The 12,840-nt window shown below is 45.5% G+C and overlaps 1 protein-coding gene across 1 annotated transcript in view; it reads right to left on the reverse strand.

Annotated features, from left to right (window-relative positions):
* Positions 1-3,670: 3,670 nt before the first annotated feature.
* The window catches only part of KCNK17 (potassium two pore domain channel subfamily K member 17), a 41,898-nt gene continuing 32,728 nt past the window's right edge, over positions 3,671-12,840 (reverse strand). Inside the window, exons 3-5 of the mRNA XM_074947620.1 lie at positions 9,976-10,142; positions 7,177-7,345; positions 3,671-3,969 (exon numbers count right to left, since the gene is read on the reverse strand). Of these exons, the coding sequence (XP_074803721.1) occupies positions 3,671-3,969; positions 7,177-7,345; positions 9,976-10,142 (635 nt within the window). The remainder of the gene's footprint in view (positions 3,970-7,176; positions 7,346-9,975; positions 10,143-12,840) is intronic.

The raw sequence follows: 12,840 nt of genomic DNA on the forward strand, positions 1-12,840 counted from the left end.
ACTGAACTCTCTTAGGCTGTGCAATGGGGGTAAAGGTGGAAACTCCAGAGCCCATGACCTTTCAAACTAGACTCAAGAAAGAGGTAGGACAGTGGTTCTTAACCTTTTCCATGTGGGATTCCTCCCATTGTCTTCCACCCATCTGGCTTTAAAAACAGCAGTCAAATATATGGGGAGTTCTGCACTTGGAAGAAGGGGAGACCAGACTCTTTTACTATTTGACATTCAGCCAATGTCAAAAACCTCGACGTCTGCCCATCAATGAAAAGATAAATAAATAAGATAAAATAAATGAGTAACACAGAAAAGTCAGACAGACAGCTTCAAAAGCTGCCATATATTTAGCCAGTGTCCAATCAATTTGAACCCACTCAGTCAACACCAGATTCCCAACTATACATTGAGGTTTCTTATAGTCCCCTGTCTTGATACTCCGGCCTGTTGAAATAGTACGTCAGAGAACATTGCCATGGAATCTCTGGACATCAACCTTCTGCCAAACAATCCAAGTTCAGCCTAAAGGATTCCTTTCCTGAAGTTCCTCATGACACTGGTGCCATCACATACCAGTACTCCTGACTGTCTTACTGTAAAGCTGTCTATTCTGACACTCAGAATAATAGAAAGGGACCTTGAGATGTCATCTAGTCCCCTGTGCTGAGGCAGAACCAAGTATAATTTAGACTATCCCTGACAGGTGTTTGTCTAACCTGTTCTTAGACCCTCCAGTGATGGGAATTCCACAACCTCCCTTGGAAGTCTATTCCAGAGCTTAATTACCCTTATAGTTAAAAAGTATTTCCTAATATCTAACCTAAATCTCCCTTGCTGCAGATTAAGCCCATTACTTCTTATCCTATCTTCAGTGGACATAGAGAATAATTGATCATTGTCCTCTTTAGAACAGCCTTTAACAATATTTTAAGACTGTTTCCTCATATGTCAGGTTTTCTAAGCCGTTTATTATTTCTTCATTCTCTTCTGGACTCTCTCCAATTTGTCTGCATCTTTTTTAAAGTGTGGTGCCAAGAACTGGTCATAGTTCTTTAGGTCAGACCTCAACAGTGCCAAGTAGAGTGGTACAATTACTTCCCATGTCTTACATAAGACACTCCCTTTTACTCACTCTAAAATAATGTTAGCCTTTTTTCAACTGCATCACATGGTTGACTCATTCAACTTGTGATCCACTATAACCCCCAGATGCTTTTCAGCTGTACTACTGCCTACCCATTTATTCCCCATTTTGTATTTGTGCACTTAATTTTTCATTCCTAAGTGCAGTACTTTGCATTTGTTTGTATTGAACTTCATCTTGTTGATTTCAGACCAATTCTCCAATTTGTCAAGGTCATTTTGAATTCTAATTCTGTCCTCCAAAGTGCTTGCAATCCCTCCCAACTTTGTGTCACCCAAAGATTTTATAAGCAGACACTCCATTCCATTATCCAAGTCATTAATGAAAAGATTGACTAACACCAGACCCAATACGGATCCCTGAGAGCCCAACTAGATATGTTAGTTCAGTTTGATAGCACTCTTTGAGTGCAGTCTGTCATCCAGTTTTGGACCCAATTTATAGTAATTTCATCTAGACCACATTTCCCTAGTTTGCTTATGAGATTTTCATGTGGGAGTGTATCAAAAACCTTACTAATATCAAGATATATCATATCTCCAGCTTCCGCCACATCCACTAGGTCAGTAACCCGGCCGAAGAAGGAAATTAGGTTGGTTTGGCATGATTTGTTCTTGACAAATCCATGTTGGCTATTACTTATTCTTCTAATATTCTCTAGGTGTTTACAAATTGATTGTTTAATTTGTTCCAGTATCTTTCCAGGTATCAAAGTTAGGCTGACCAGTCTAGAATTCCTCACATCCTCTTTGTTCCCCTTTATAAGGATAGGTACTATGTTTCCCTTCTCCAGTCCTCTGGGACCTCACCTGTCCTCCAGGAGTTCTCAAGGATAATAACGGTTCCCAGATGGCATCAGTGATTTCCTTAAGTACCCTAGGGTGAATTTCATCAGGTATTCCTGACCTGAATACATCTAACTTATCTAAATATACTTTAACCTGTTCTTTCCCTATTTTAGCTTGTGTTCCTTCTCCCTTGTTAGTATTGTGTTAACCATTTGGTGATAATTAAGCTTTTTAGTGAAGAGCGAAGCAAAATAGGCATTAAATACCCCAGCTTTATTGCTGACATTCGTTATTAGTTCTCCTTCCATGCTAAGTAGTGAACCTACACTTTTCTTCGTCTGTCTCTTGCTTCTTCAATGTATTTACAGAACCGTTTCTTATAGCCTTTTATGTTCCTTTCTAGGTGTATCTCATTTTGTGCCTTAGCCTGATTTTGTCCCTGCATACTTCTACTATTCTTTTGTAGTCATCCTTAGCAATTTGTCCAGGTTTCCACTAGGGCTGTCAATTAATCGCAGTTAACTCACATGATTAACTCAAAAAAATTACTCACGATAAAAAAAATTACTCGTGATTAATTGCAGTTTTAATCACACTGTTAAACAACAGAATACCAATTGAAATGTATTAAATATTTTGGATGGTTTTCTACATTTTCAAATATATTGCTTTTATAATAAAATAAATAAAAATAATATAAAGTGAGCACCGTACACTTTGTATTCTGTGTTGTAATTGAAATCAATATATTTCAAAATGTGGAAAATATCCAAAAATATTTATATAAATAGTATTCTATTTACTGTTTAACAGCGCGTTAATCCAATTAATTTTTTTAATCGCATGATTAATCACGATTAATTTTTTTTAATCGCTTGACAGCATGGCTTCCCCTTTTTGGAAGCATTCCAGGACCTTTGACCCTGGGAGACTGTGAACAACTCAAGTGACTGTATTGTCATGCTCCTGACCCTCTATATTTCTAAATGCTGAACCCTCTACCTCAAAAGACTACCTTTTGCATCCACCACATTCTCTTCTGCCTGTTGCTTTTCTTGAACATGGGTCCCATGCAGACAGTGGGTGACTCATCCAAAATCTCAAACCTGACCTAAAAGACCAGATTTTCAGAATGAATGATTTCGGATGCTGGTAGCACAGCAGGAAAGACTGAATGAGAAGACTGGGAATGTGTATCCGAAGGGTACCAGGCACTAGAATCCATAAGCTCTTTTAAAGCAGCACAAAGGATTTCTGGGGAGTTATTTCAACAGGAAACCCCTTGATCAGTCTCATGAGCTTGACAGAATGCCACATGAGCAGTTCTAGCATTCCATCCATCTGGAGGTACTAGTGCACTTGCCAGGAGGCTAATAGGAACACACAGACCACTGTGGTCTTTATGCCATGAGAATCTCTCAACAATTTTCTTTTTCAGATTTTCCCATTTATCAAACTATTTACAATTCAGTCTGTGTCCAGATCAAAAGAAGACTTTGTAATCATTGGGATGGAATTACGCCCTGGAGCCACTGGCACTAAAAAGTGCTTTTGGTTTTCCCTTCCAGCTCTCAAAATATGAAAAGGCAACATTTTGTTTCTATCACTTGATTCACAGCAGAGTCTCCCCAAACTCAATTCTGCTGTCTGGCTGAACTCTACGACAAGCATTCTAAGCATAACAGTGCTACAACTCCTGGCACACCAAAGAGGACTAGCCCATCAGATGTTCCTTCTGCAAAGTTCACATTGTCTCAGACAAGCTCTGTGCGCACCATTCAGTTTGTGAATCTTCAGGTTTTGTGTCCTTGCTGCTGCAGCTCTCCACGTCATCAGGCCTCGGGCTGCTATTCTTGTTGCCGTCCATTAACTCCTGCTCCAGCTCTTTGCTCTTCTTCTTGCCGCACTGGCAGAGGTCACTAGAGTTCTCTAGCAAGGTGATGCACAGGTTGATGACCAGGGCCAGCCAGGCCATCCCAAAGAGGATCCACACAGATACCAGGTTCTTGTACCAGCAAGGGTAGGTGAGGTCTGGGTTCATCCCTGGAAGAGAAATACCCCAAACATTACAGACATTGGGCCAAGAGTGCTGTAAGAGAAACCGTATAGCTAAAGCTAAAGCAGAGGCTTGGGTTGAGGAGGACTGTTGGTGTCTGCTCATCAGCAACCCTGGGAAAAGCCATGGACCCTTTACATCCCTCCAGCATGGCAAGCATAAGCGCTGTCTCCATGGGTGCACCGGGGCTGGAGCACCCACAGAGAAAAAATGGTGGGTGCTGAGTACCCATCGGCAGCCCCCTATCAGCTCCCCCCCCAGCATCTCCTGCCCACGGATCAGCGCCTCCCGCCCACCGCAAACAGCTGTTTTGTAGCGTGCAGGAGGCTGGGGGGAAAGAGGGAGGAGTGAGGACATGCCCTGCTCAAGGGAGGGGGTGAAATGGGCGGGGCAGGAGTGGAGCAGGGGCGGGAAGAGGCGGGGTGTGGGTGGGGCCTTGGGGGAAGGGGTGGAGTGGGGACGGGGCCTGGGACAGAGCTGAGGTCAAGCACCCTCCCGGCACTTTGAAAAGTCAGTGCGTGTGACGGCAAGAGTGGTGTTCAGATACTACAGTGACGGGTGCGGTATAAAATAGATTAGATAGAAATATGGGACAGCTATAACTCTCCATGCTGGCTGGTGTAGCCTGGTGGAAATATCACAGAATGGTACCGCTCCCTGTACATAATGTGAACATGCCAGCTATCTCGTGGACAGGCCGGCACTGTAAAACACACCTGTTTCATGGCTATGTCAGCAACAGCTCCACAATTCATGGTGAATTGTAAATATTACCATAAAGAAGAAAAACCAAACCAAAATTAGATCCACTTTCAAAATGAAATTGCTGACAGGCCCATGGATGTGGTTACATTTATGTAGTCCCATTTGCCTCTGTTTTTTGCTAAGCACTAAAATACTGTCACAGGATGGCAGTGTTTGCTTGAAATACCCTATCCTGTTAAAAGAAAAGGAGTACTTGTGGCACCTTAGAGACTAACAAATTTATTTGAGCATAAGCTTTCGTGAGCTACAGCTCACTTCATCGGATGTAGCTCACGAAAGCTTATGCTCAAATAAATTTGTTAGTCTCTAAGGTGCCACAAGTACTCCTTTTCTTTTTGCGCATACAGACTAACACGGCTGCTATTCTGAAACTTATCCTGTTAATAGATGTTCCTGGCTGGGAGAGGGCTAAGGGGCTTCATAGGTGCCGCATTGAGCCACCTGGCATATGAGTGAGTTGAGAGTGAGCCTCTGAGAGAGAGGGGGGATCTAAGGTAAGGGCTGAGCAGTCCTCTGGGAGAAACCCTCGGAGCAGACAAGCCTGGGGAGAAGGTTTGAACTGAACTTTACCCAAGAAATCAACCAGAGGCAACATACTTAGACTGTAAGCTCTTTGGGCAGATACCATCTGTTTGTCAAGGGCTCCTAGCTGCTATGGTAATACAATAAAGCCAAACCACAGAAAGAGGGTGAGTTTGGTTTCTACCTCCTGCTTGGACTGTGTTGAGAAAACAGTTTGGGAAAGGCATCTGCTCAGTGGCACAAATATACACTAGATAAAAATCACAAGCAGGAGATAAAGTGCTTGCATTAATGTTTTATTCATTGCCGCTTGGCTCCTAGCATTCATTTTTAATGGGAATGTTTGTCATTTTCACCACGGAAAACCCATGGGCTGTGCAAACATTACGGAAAAGGATACAAAAGGCAGAATTAAAAAAAACATACTAGCACAGCAAAGTTGCCAGGCAGCTCTCACCTGGTGCCAGGTCATTTATAATCTTCTTATTTATTTAATGGTGAGTAATCTCCACTGGTTTGTAAATAGCCCAGTTCTGGTAATAAACAAGCTTGCCACTTTGCCTACATTCTTCCCCTTCTGGGCATAAGGGCTGCAGTTCAGCTCTACACAGAGATGAACACAAAACCTTTGCACCACCTACGTCCCACTTAAGCATGGGGTTTAAGTAACCCATAGGCTTCACACCAGCTTTCTGCACAAAGGTGAATTTCAGCCAGAGACTCTTGCAGGCTCCTTGGCTGTCAATCAGGGACCTTTCACCAGTGCGAACTTCATCCTGAGGTTTAACAGCCATTAGCAAAACGGCTTCTACAAAAAGAAGTGAAAATGGCAATGCGATGGACCATTTGATCCTGTGGAGGGGAAAGCTTTCTCCATGGAGTTCACCTGATGGGTAAGGTGTTTGAAACGATCCAGTTAGACAGAGGAGAGGATGTGAGCCAGGCTGCAGCATCTGTACAGCAGGAGGGTTGACCGGGAGTGTACAGTTATAGATTTTAAGGCCAGAAGGCACCATTATTGTATAAGACAGGCCATAGAGTTTTATCCAGTTACTCCTGTATTGAGCCCAATATTTCTATGGTATTAGGCTGGTTAAGGAAGGCAGCTTACAGAGCTCCTCAGCAGTCAACCCTCTGCAGAAGATGGGGAGTAAAATCTGATTGCCTGTCTCTATGTCTAAGGTGCCCATCACTAAGGTAATTAAGCACCAAACAAGAGTTATGAAGAAAAGGGGTTGGTGGGGGGGGAAAGAGTCTATAAAAAGGTATTTTCCTCTTTCTCTTTCCCAGGCCTTCAGGGGTGTGCATGTTTCTATATCTCGTGTTTTCAATGGGAAAAGCTTTATCAAAAAGGCGTGCCCTGTGTTTCAACATGAACACAGTCAGGGTTGGGCTCTGGCAAAGGGTTTTCCTCTGGCAAAGGTTTTGGAAGCTGAGAACACTCTTCCCCTGCTGCCTGACAGTTGAAACCTAGGCGTCTCTCTTGGATTTGAGAGAGGAGAAAGTAGCGACAACCTTTGTGTAGAGTAGGATCAGGACGAGACAAAATGCTCTAGGTGTCGAGGTTTTACGTCGCAATACATCACATTTTAATATCAGACTTCACGATGAAGGCTATAATGCTCTGACTAGTTCTGGTCTCACAAGGCGCAGGGTGGCTAGATGCAGAAGGACTTGAAGAGATTGCTTTCCACTTCCTGCCATACAGAGAAGTCACCATGCATGACCTGGCTATCTCAGAAACCATCTCCACCTCTATGACCCCTCCAACTCAGCGACCTACCAGTGCATTTGTCATCAGTCCTGGGAATCATTAAAGGGTTAAAACTGCCAAATGGGTCTCCAGTATGCCACACACTTTTTATTGGCTCCCACTAGATGAGAGTGATGAAATCCCAGCTACTTACCAATCACATAATCTCCAAAGCCTATTGTGCTGAGGGTAATGAAGGAATAGTAGAATCCTTCTTCATAGGTCCAGCCTTCTATCACAGAGAACAGAAATGGGGGTAGCAGGAGGAACAGCAACAAGCCAGTCACCAGCGCACAGGTCCTTGTCAATATGGTTGCTGCCTCCTAGTCAAACAGAAAAGAAAAACCCACCAGATATAAGGCTGGAAGATTAGAGCAGACAGCAAACAGAGGGCTCAGCACTTCTTGAGCACGTTGCTGAAGTTGACAGACACGTGCTGTCAAGACAAGATTAATGATCTAGCTCAGGCACTGCATCCAATGGCATGAGTGGAGTTGGCTGGGCCAGAACCAAAGGTTTTTGCCTTGTCCAGGCCAGGCAAAGTTCACCCTGTGCAAAGGGACATCACAAGCCCTTTGCCCATAAGTCTTGGTTAGAACCTCTTAGGGCATTTTTCTCCTTTTATTTAGAGGATGACAATGACACCATTCACAGAGCTACAGAGCAAGGAGCTGCAAACATTCTCTCCTTGGAGACCAGTTGTTAATAAAGAGATTAGCTTGTGGACACCTCCCTTCATCGTCACAGTCATGTGGACCACCTCCCATCCCATTTGTGATCAGACACATGGGTGAAATCCTGACTCTACTGATATCAACCCCCTCATTGTCTTCAGTGGGATCAGGATTTCACCCAACATCTCTGTGGCAACTACCACTATTACATCCCATTACTGTTATGGGAAATTAGAATTAGGGAAGTATTTAATGCATTACTAGCTTCTTTTATTGCAGCTGAAGACAAGGAGTGACAACCCAGGATAAACCAGCTTGCTGTGTATCACCAGATGTCCCCCAATGGAGAACCTTTCCTGTAGAGAAGGCCATATCAGCACTTCTGTTACCAGTCAGTTTTCAGGGGCGTACAGAACAGCCTAAAGTTGAAATGTGTTAGTAGCATGTGTCTCGGACAGAAATTCTCTCTCACCTCCAAGAAAATACATGTTGTATATTTAAAAATGTCTGGGCATGCAATGTATATTTCTGAGTTCCATGTCAGGAATTCAATAGGGTGAACAGTCCCTGTATGTCAGGGAGGAAGGGCTCCTTTGAGATTAGCTAGTAAATAACAGAACAGAGAAACAGTGGAGGGAACTCTCTTGTGACAGAGAGAATCAGACTGTATTTGGAATTGCACATGCTTAATGGAAAGGTGCTATTAGCTAAATTCTGAATGAGACATACAGAGGCAACATAAGTGAAATAAATAAAATATTCAGCACATACCCCAGCTTAGATAAAATGAGGGTGGGAATCTCAGTTCATTCATATTTGTGCACATCACTGAACCATAGATATTGGCTCATTTCAGCATGATGGGCAATCTCTACAGAACAGAAGCTGAGAAGAGGTACAGCAGGGGGTGCTACAGGTCAGGAATGGTGTGTATCCTCAAAAGAGGAAGGTGGGGAAAGAATCAGGCCAGGTCTGGAATAGCAAGGTTTGCTGCAGATCAGGACTGAGATACAATAGCACAGCTGTGGAGGGAAGACCTACACTTTACCTGTGTGCATAGTGCCCGACTCAAGCCAGTACCTCACTTCTGTGAGCACTAAATTCAGAGCCGTTTTCACGTTTAATCCACAAATGCTCCCTAGTAATTCTGGAGTGTAATTCTGACTAAGACTAATGACAAGCAGATCAAATGTTCAGGCAATGTGAACTGCACCCACAATCTGGCATTTTTATTGTTATAGGGCAGGGGTGAGCAAACTACAGCCCACCAGGGCTTCGGATCCGGCCTGTGGGATTGCCAGCTCCGTGGCACAGTGGGGCTAAGGCAGGCTCCCTGCCTGCCCTGGCCCTGCGCTGCTCCCGGAAGTGGCTGGCACCACGTCTTTCTGGCCTGTAGGGGAGGGCAGAGGGCTCTGTGTGCTGCCCTCGCCTACAGGTACCTCCCCCGAAGCTCCCATTGGCTGCGGTTCCCAGTTCCCGGCCAATGGGAGCTGTGAGGGGCGGTGCCTGCAGGCAAGGGCAGCGCGCAGAGCCCTCTGCCCACCCCTGTCCCAGGGGCCGCAGGGACATGGTGCCAGCTGCTTCTGGGAGCACTGCAGGGCCAGGGCAGGCAGGGAGCCTGCCTTAGTCCCGATGTGCGCTGCTGCCACCCCGGAGTTGCTCCAGCTAAGTGGCGCCAGGCCAGAGCCCGCACCCTGAACCCCTCCTGCACCCTGCACCCCAACCCCCTGCTACACCCCACACCCCTCCTGCACCTCAACCCCCTACTCTGAGCCTCCTCCCGCACTCCAACCCCCTTTTCTGAGCCCCCTCCCACACTCCGCACCCCTCCCTGCACCCCAACCCCCTGCCCTGAGCCCCTTCCCGCACTCCGCACCCCCTCCTGCACCCCAATCCTCTGCCCTGAGTCCCAACCCCTTGCCCTGAGCCCCTTCCTGCACACCGCACCACCTCCCACACCCCACACTCCCTCCCGCACCCAAACCCCCTGCCCCAGCCCTACATTCATGGCCCTGCATGCAATTTCCCAAAATATTGTGGCTCTCGGGCCAAAAAGTTTGCCCATCCCTGCTATAGGGGAAGCTGTTCATCAGAACAGTAAGTAAAGCTATCAATTAACTAACAGCTCTTTGTGATATCAGTACAGATGATTTGGCTCCTATAAACCAAAGGTTAAGGTAGAGTAATCACTGCTTCCCTTATTGGATAATTCACCCCATCAAGCAGACAACCCCTCCATCTTAATGTGTGGATCAGACGCTTATGGCCAGACTGCTTACCTGCCAGTGCAACTTCTCCCCCAGGCGCTTGGCACATCGCTGAACCCCAGACAGCATCAGCTGCCCAATCCGGTTCAGGAGGATGAGGTTCAAAGGAATCCCAAAGAGGGCAAAGAAGATGCAGAAGATCTGAGCACTCATAGTGCTGGGGCTCAGGTTCCCATAGCCTGGCAGGAAAGGAACAGAGAGGGGTAAATTCTGATGCACTCCTCCTCCCCCACAGAGATAGACTTCCATTTTTTACACTAGGAATGGGAGGTCACGGCTCGAAAGGGCCAATGCCAGTCCCCCCACCCCCATGTATAATTTTAATTACTCCCCATTGTTTGTAACATCCTCTCAGAGGCTGGGAAAAAAATGTCTTTCCCTGCCAATTTTTTTTTCCCTGTTTCCATTTGCCAGTCACTGAATTTCCTCCCCTTACGCACTGCCCAAGCCAGGGATTTGACAGGAATATTTACTTCTTTGTTCTGGAGTGAGTATTATTGACGTCAGTGTGGCACTGGGAATAGGATTTGTTAGACAACTGCTGATACATAGCCAGTAGAAGACTATCTAGACCATAAAACATTGCTTGTCTTTAAGACACTACATAAATGTTGGTCTTTTCTTTTGAAGGGTGACTCAGAAACAAACACAATTAGGCTTGTGCACTTTTTGCTTCGTATACATTATAAAAAAGAGGAATAAAAATTACACGCAATTTTTGTTTCTCTTTAGAGGATGCCTTTAAGTTAAGTGATGGGGTGGCATAGAGTAACATTTTCAAAAGTGCCCAAGTGGCTGATGAACTTATGTCCCATTTTCAAAAGTGACCTTGTCACTTAGAAGCCTAAACGGCATTGAAAGTCTTAATCCCCCTGCAAAAGAACCAATATCCTCCCCCCCGATCTTTAGTATCTGGAGGACATGGCCCTCTAGGGAATAGTTTTTGGTCTGAGGACAGGTCTATGCAGCAAATGAAGATGTGAATGTAGCACAGGTAAGCACACCCATGCTTGCTTTAATCTAGCATGTGCAGGTAACAGCAGTAGTGGAAGATGTGGTGCCAACTGCTTCAGCCTGGGTTAGCAACCCAAGTCCATATCCACGACTTTGCTCTGTTGACCCTAAATCACTTGTCAGGACTGGCTTCTAATATACACTGCACTTAACACCTTCTGATATTTCACGTGAAGAACAGCTCTTCAGAGAGCTAGCTCTAAAGTTCTGTCCCTTGCAGGAGGCAGGGGTCTTGGAGAAAAAAAAGGAGTATGTGATCATCTAATTAACGACTATCATAATGCACACGCCCATGAGTGCTGCATTAAGGTTGCACCGGCATTTCCTAATGTTTGGGTCCTTGACTTTGCAACCTTAATGTTCTTTTAACAGAGATTTTTTTAAATGTAATTGTCCATAGAGTCCCCTGCACAAGTTGTAGCTCTGTACAGAGAAAAGGGAGTAAGAAGTTAAAGAGGTCCAGGCACATGACAAAAGAGGGTGCTGGATAGTTTGGGCAGGGTAGGCTACCTATGAGAGAACATGTGTAGTATTTCTACGGTTGGGTCTGTTCCCTGGGTGTGTTGCACTCCTGTGGGATTCTGACTGTTTCCAGATTCTCTCCTGGGCATTAGACCCAGGGCATTTTCCAGGTTCCTTTGGTCCTGAGGGGACAGAACTGGGAGGTATTTATCCAGGAAAGCTGAAACTCAAACAGGAGTCCTGCTGACCCAACGCGTATCTATATAACCAGCCAGCTATGAGTTTCCTCTCCTATCCTCTGTTTAAAATGAACAAAGGTTGCGTATTGGCTTGGGCAGCTCTTCCTTTTCCTCCCTGATTTCTCATTCCAGCACTAAAGTTTTCCACAGCCTTAGTGCTGCGTGGGCAAGAAAAGCTGGCAAAGGTAGGAAGAAAGGACCCTATTGTTAGGATCACTTTGGGAAACAAAACCCAAGAGGAGGCTGAACCTATCTCAATGTTCACAGAGATCAGACCCACCTTTCCCTTTGGGCTTGGCTATACTAGGCAAATTATAGTACATCATAGTATCAGTGTAAACACAGCCATGTAGTTATATGGTGCACACTGCACCAGTGCAACCTGGGACTCACCCCAGTAAGCAGGTTGCACTAGTGCAAGCTCTGCCTTACACCAGAGCAGTGCATCTACATGGGGGTTGTACTGGCTCCAAAAACAGACCTACCTGCAATCTAGACAGGGCCTTTGTGCCACCCAAACCTGATGCTGTCATCTCGCTTAGGGCATGCATTACACAGTGACACTCAGGAAAGCTAAGTGAAGGTGTGCTGTTAAAGTGCCTATATTAAAGCTCATTGATTTAACCCATGGGGAAGCTCTCATTCAGAAGTGGCTTTAGCTTAACTCACTTCATTCCCTGAATTAAACTGAAGTGGTCTAAGGCCACTTCATTTCAGAGTGAGAGTGTCCACACAGGGGTTTAATGTGATCTAATTGATCTATTTTAAATTCACATTTTCAGTTTGTCCCGCTTAACTTTCCTGAGTGCCCTTCCCCCACTGACCTCAGAAATGCACAAGCACTGAGAGCTCTTTGACAAGGGGAGGCTGACATGTGGCCCCGGGAGCACTGCTATGCAAGTCCCTTATCTTGAGTGCACAAACCAGCTTGTCACGCTCCAGCTCAGTCAGGGTAGTGGCACCTCCACACTGAAGGTGACGGGCGCTGCAGCTGGCTGTTTCATGTAGTCTAGCTGCAGCTCTCAGGCTCCTAACAAGTTATCAGTGTGCCCAATCTAGCCTGGATGCCTCCTTACAGACAATGGGGCTGATTTTCAAAGGCTCAGTGGGCAGTTAATTGTCCAGCTGCCACCGAAAGCCTAGGGGAGTTGGATGCCTAACT

The sequence above is a fragment of the Natator depressus genome, chromosome 3, assembly GCF_965152275.1.
Source record: "Natator depressus isolate rNatDep1 chromosome 3, rNatDep2.hap1, whole genome shotgun sequence".
NCBI lineage: Eukaryota > Metazoa > Chordata > Testudines > Cheloniidae > Natator > Natator depressus.